The sequence below is a fragment of the Notothenia coriiceps genome, unplaced genomic scaffold, assembly GCF_000735185.1.
Source record: "Notothenia coriiceps isolate Sejong01 unplaced genomic scaffold, NC01 NC01_scaffold00037244, whole genome shotgun sequence".
Taxonomy (NCBI): Eukaryota; Metazoa; Chordata; class Actinopteri; order Perciformes; family Nototheniidae; genus Notothenia; species Notothenia coriiceps.
The window spans coordinates 11303079-11308674 of record NW_011369945.1 but is presented as its reverse complement, the minus strand read 5'-3'; the positions used below and the strand labels follow the sequence as shown (position 1 = coordinate 11308674).

Below are 5596 nucleotides of genomic sequence, written 5' to 3'. Positions count from 1 at the left end.
TATAACAGCAAAAAACACAAATCACAACATTTGGAAATGGCCATCATGCACTCAGTACTTGGTGGGGAATCCTTTGGCACGGATTAACTGCATCAAGCGGCTGGCCATGTACGGCAAATCAGCTGTGGCATTGTGGATGGTCGTTAGGTGCCACAGGAGTCATAGCGCTTTAGCATTGCTTGTTGTCTTGTGTCTTTCAGGGCTTTCTGTTTACAATACCCCATATTTCTAGGGTTCAGTAGGGAATTTGGCAGCCAATCCGACAGTAATGCCATGGTCAGTACCACCAGTTAACTGGTGGGTTTTGGCACTGTGGGCAGGTGACCAGATCTTGCTGGAAATATGAATTTTCATCTCCATGAAGCTTCTTCAGCCAGACGGAAGCATGTATGCTCTAAATCTCTTGTACACAGCTGAATTTACTCTGGGCTTGATGCAAACAGTAGGGACCAACCCAGCTGCATGGCTCCCCCAACCATCGCTGACTGTGGGAACTTCACCTGGGATTTCAGCAACTTGGATTTTGGCTCCTCTCCAGCCTTTCTCCGACTCTGGCGGACCTTGACTCAAATTGAAATACCAAACTTGCTTTCGTCCTGACAAAGCCGGACCTTTGGACCACTGGTGCAACTGTTCAGTGGTTCCTCTTTTTTCCTTTAGCCCAGCAGACGCCTCTTCCGTTGTCCTTGGTTCAGAAGTGGTGACCCATGCGAATAGGCCTATGTAGCCCTTCCGGCCACGTCCCGTGAACGCCGTGACTTTTGATACCTGGAATCCAGCTTCAGTCCACTGTCTTGAGTCCCCAAATTCTGGAAGCGGACTTCTTAAAATGCTGTTAAGGCTCGTTCATCTCTCTTGGTGTGCAGCCGTCCCTGCCACATTTCCCCCTTCCAACGACTTTTTGTGGACATGTGCTTTGCACGGCACTCTGTGACAAGCTGGCTCTTTGGAAATTTCTTTGTGTTCTTCCCTCTGATGGAGGGATCGTCAATGACCGGTCCTCTGGACAGCAGTCAGATCAGCAGTCTTCCCCATACTTGTGATTTAGTTTACTGAACCAAGCTGAGTGTTTTTCAAGGCTCAGGAAACCCTTGCAGGTGTTTCGAGTTAGACGATTCAAGTGATTCGTTGAACACCCTACTAGTATACTTTTTCATGATATTCTAATATTTAGAGATAGGATATTTGAGTTTTCTTAAGCTGTATGCCATAATCAGCAATATTAAAATAATAAAAGGCTTGCAATATTTCAGTTGATTTGTAATGAATCCAGAATGTATGACATTTTTGTTTTTTTAATTGCATTACAGAAAATAAAGAACTTTATCACAATATTCTAATTTTCTGAGACAGTCCTGTATACCATATAGGGCCCTTTCATCACAGCTTTCCATTCATTTGATATATGAAATTATACTAATCAATCATTGTCACAAAATGTTGTCGAAACAGCAAGATGAAGGAGATTAACACCAACAAATATTTTGAATGCATTATCAAAAGTGTCAAGGCACACTCAGTTGATGACATTAGTGACAGTCTTTTTTTAGGATAAATCTGGTCTGCAAATAGGTCATTTCTTCTCCAACAATTTGTCCACATTTTTCAAAGCATGAAATCAGATCATCAAAATGAACAGCGGCAACAAAATATGTTTTCCTGACCCTAAAATAAAACTTGATGAAGGACAGACAGTTTTAAAATAAGTGACTTGATCTGTATGTTCTCATCTCATCTGCAAGGAGAAAAACACAAACTTAAATATTATTCATCTTAAAATATTTGAGTAGTATTGTTTGATAGAACAAGCTGCCCAGGGGCCCTGAGGAAATGATCTTAGATGTTTCTAATTCACAATGTCAGCCTGCAGCTCTGACCTTTCTGAATCACGTGCTGGATGACGGGGACCACTTGGACGTCCAGCTGTCCAGAGGAGGACCGCTTCATTTGGACCCGCCCCTGCTCCACCAGAGCCTGAACTTTGACCTCCAGCTCCCTCAGGGCCTGGGTGGAGAGATCCTTGTCTCGCTCTATCTCTCTTTCCCTCTCACGTTCTATTTCTCTCTCTCTCTCTCGCTGCTGCAGGACGATCACCTGGGAGCAGGACTCACGCAGACCCTCCTACAGAACACAGTGCGATACACACTATGTATAAGGAAACTGTGTACAGTATGAGAACGATACACTCACAAGGGGCCTAGAGTATCAAATACTAGCAATAACCATCACCAGCATTATATATTGCTAATCAAAATATCTGATGTGTTATGGCGTGTGAATAAAATAAAAACTACAACTGCATATATTATAACTCAGGCATTGTCGTTGTACATCTGGATATTAATATTGTAATATATTGTTTTGTCCTAGTGCTTTACTGAACTGCAGATGAATATTTTGGGCCCTGGTAAATACATTTTTTCTTTAACAACAAACTTTAGCATTTCAAAAGAATATTAACTTTAAGTATAAAACATAGATTATATGGAAGTACAGGTTTTTTGTCTACAGGTATTTCTTTAAAAGTATGCTTTGGCCGCACCAACCCTCGTAAATGAGGTAATTAAACAAAAATATGGGGCAAAATAGTTATGAATAAAACTAAATACATTTACTCTAGGGCTGGTATTTTCATTTCATGCTATTTATACATTTACTTCACGTCATTTTAGGGCAAATACATTTTATCTATCAGCTCCAAGAGTGAAATGATGACCCCATTGCACATGTATTTTGATTACATACATTTGACTTGTAACAGAACATGTTCTTTCACTACTGATCATCAACAACTATGCAAGTATGCAAGGTCAAAAGTGGACCACAAAGTCAGGCAGAACAGATTCTTTGGGTGCTTTGGCAAACTAGTTCTGCTTTGTCTAAATATTTAAGCAATTTTTATGAATCAATGTTCCAATTACTTCGCTGCACAGAATATAATGAAAATAAAACACAAGTTAGACTTTATTAAAGAAAAACATATAAAGAATAGAATGGTGTACTGTACCTTTAAGAGCTCCACTTCTTTCGTGGTCTGAATGAGCTTCTTCTCCATTTCTGACATTTTCTCCATCGCCTCCCTCTCACTCTCCTCAAGCCTGGAGCTCAACTGTGAATATTTCATTTTTTTTTTTCATTTATACATTATGATTACCTTCCTACATGCTGTGTACATCTGCATATGTCAGGGTTCTTACACCTTTTCCAAAGTCAAATTCAAGGACTTTTCAAGCATTTTCAAGGTGCATTTTCAAGCTTTTCAAGCATCTTACAGCTGTTGTAAATTACATATTTATATACACAAATGATTATTTCCCTACCTCACATTAAATCAGATGTTCTTTATGCTATAAACAACCAAGGACTTGGACGACCAAGGACTGTTGACCCCTGGGTGAGTGCTGCTTCCTGCCTTCACTGGACTAACAATGGCTAATCCCAAACTGTACTTCTTTTTCCTTGCGTTATTCGCCGCCTCCCTACCCCCTCCTGCGCATAACAAATGCAAACCGCCACTACTATCATGTGTGATTATGAGGTCTCTACACAAGATGATTGTTACATTCCACTGTCAATGTGCGCACAAAACAAACTAGGCATTGTGACTCACTGCTATCTCTTGGCCGTGCTTTGATTGTATTACTACTGATGATATCGGGCAATGTGTATGTTCATCCTGGACCTTCTAGTATGTAGCCCTAGTTCTGGCCTGTGCCCTGATGTCAATCTTTGTCACAATGATCTGAGTTTCCCTGACTTCTGCTCTCGTAAAGCTGTAGGTTTTCTACATGTAAATGCTAGAAGCTTGCTGCCAAAAATTGACCAATTAAAAGTACTCGTTCACAGCTCAAATCCGGAGGTACTTGCAGAGCTGGCCCGACCCATTGAGCGACATAAGTGGCCGCTTAAGGCCCCGCAGCCACTAAGGGCCCCCTAGCAAAAAATGAAAAAAATAAATAATGAAAACAAAAAATAATCTCAGTACACTATCGCCGTGATAAGTATGTTTAATTAATTTTGTTAATATGCCTAGATTGCCTACTCTCAAAGTCATGTATTATATTATTGAGTCAATAATATAACACATTAACCGTGCTTTACCTGAACCTCATCATGACACTAGAGAGGACGGTAGGATTGTAATTTCCCGTGTTCAGTGATGCAACAGAGGCAAGACACCGACACCAGAGCGCTGAATGGAAATTAAACATCTGTCTTATTGGCTGGCAGTAACCTATCCTGTGAGCTCTGACATGTTTAAACTGTCAGTCGGACTCAGAGTTTTTGAAGGGTGGACATAAGACCATTTTTTCTTTAATAAAAGACGACAATTCTCATAGCGGTGGCTCACACAACAACCCCAGAACCACACTTGAGCAGGTAAACAAGGTTGTTAAATGTAAGTAAATTCCAAGTATGCGGAATATGTAAGCACAAGTTAATTACAGACTACGTTGACGTTATTTTGAATCGAAGCTTGTTATGTTGCTTAGCTGTCCAGTGATATTTAATATGTATACCAATTAAATGTTAATGTTTAGGCGTTACCTGTGATTCAAAGAAGCTCTCCGTGGATTGACTCGTGTGGTTTATCTTACAGTACACAGTTAGATCCTGGGTCCTGTCAGTAAGTCCCTCCCCCTTAGTTAGCTTAGCTAGGCTTTTAGCTTCTGAAGATATTGTTGTGGGTTCAGTTTTTTGTGTTAAATGTGTTGGAAATGGTTAGTGTGTTCGTGTTTCGTGACAGGATATTGAATTGTTGCAGCAGTAAATGTCTGCTTTTGGCCGCTGGGCGTTGCCATACAACACCTTTAATTTAATGTGCAACCTCTTTTTGTGACAGGATTTTTGCATGAAATTATAACTTCTTCTGATGATATTCCTATTGACAGCTAGTTTCTATGTGAACCTTATGAGAGGGACAGCAGACCGAGAATAAATAAAAACGTTATAATACTATATGCAGTAAACAAGATACGTTTTAAAAGGGAGTGATTTGTAAAATATCCATAGAAAACTCTGTTATAGTTCTGTTTTATATGGGTGTTTGAGAGGAGTATCATAGATTCTTATTTTGCTCTCAAAGTGCACCAGATTGATGTTTTAACTTCAAATATTTAAAAAAATTCTCGCCGGAGAGAGCATGCCCCCGACCCCCCTAGTGGAGGTTGAGGCCCCCCTAGAGGAGGTTATGTCTACGGTGTTTTACATGTTTACCGATGATTTATACAATATGTGTGTTTATGCTAACATCAATCAGACAAAAGTTGGTTCCCTGTTGTGTATAGTGAGACGCGCTAGGTGAGGTGGTCGGCACCAAGCAAAGGCTTGCTTAGGGCCCCAAAAGTTCTAGGGGCCGGCCCTGGGTTTACTTGTCATCACTGTGAGTCTTGGCTGAAGTAAGAATAACCCAGCTCTTGACATCGGCATCGCTGGTCTATAATGTGGTTTAGGCAGGTAGATCATTAATTTTTGTGTGTGAGTAGTGGGACGATCCTCCTCACACACGTGGGGGTGCCGTCGTTCGTGTGTGTAGTTTGTGGTTGTGCTCTGTTCGCAGTGCTCTGATGAGCTGCGGACTGCCCTGCCCGGAATG

General features: G+C 40.9%; 1 protein-coding gene across 1 annotated transcript in view; it reads right to left on the bottom strand.

The window, feature by feature from the left end:
- The window catches only part of LOC104965300 (uncharacterized), a 13822-nt gene extending 10714 nt beyond the window's left edge, over window positions 1-3108 (bottom strand). Inside the window, exons 1-2 of the mRNA XM_010794257.1 lie at window positions 3008-3108; window positions 1878-2121 (exon numbers count right to left, since the gene is read on the bottom strand). Coding sequence (XP_010792559.1) covers window positions 1878-2121; window positions 3008-3073 — 310 coding nt within the window. The 5' untranslated portion in view covers window positions 3074-3108. The remainder of the gene's footprint in view (window positions 1-1877; window positions 2122-3007) is intronic.
- Window positions 3109-5596: the final 2488 nt, after the last annotated feature.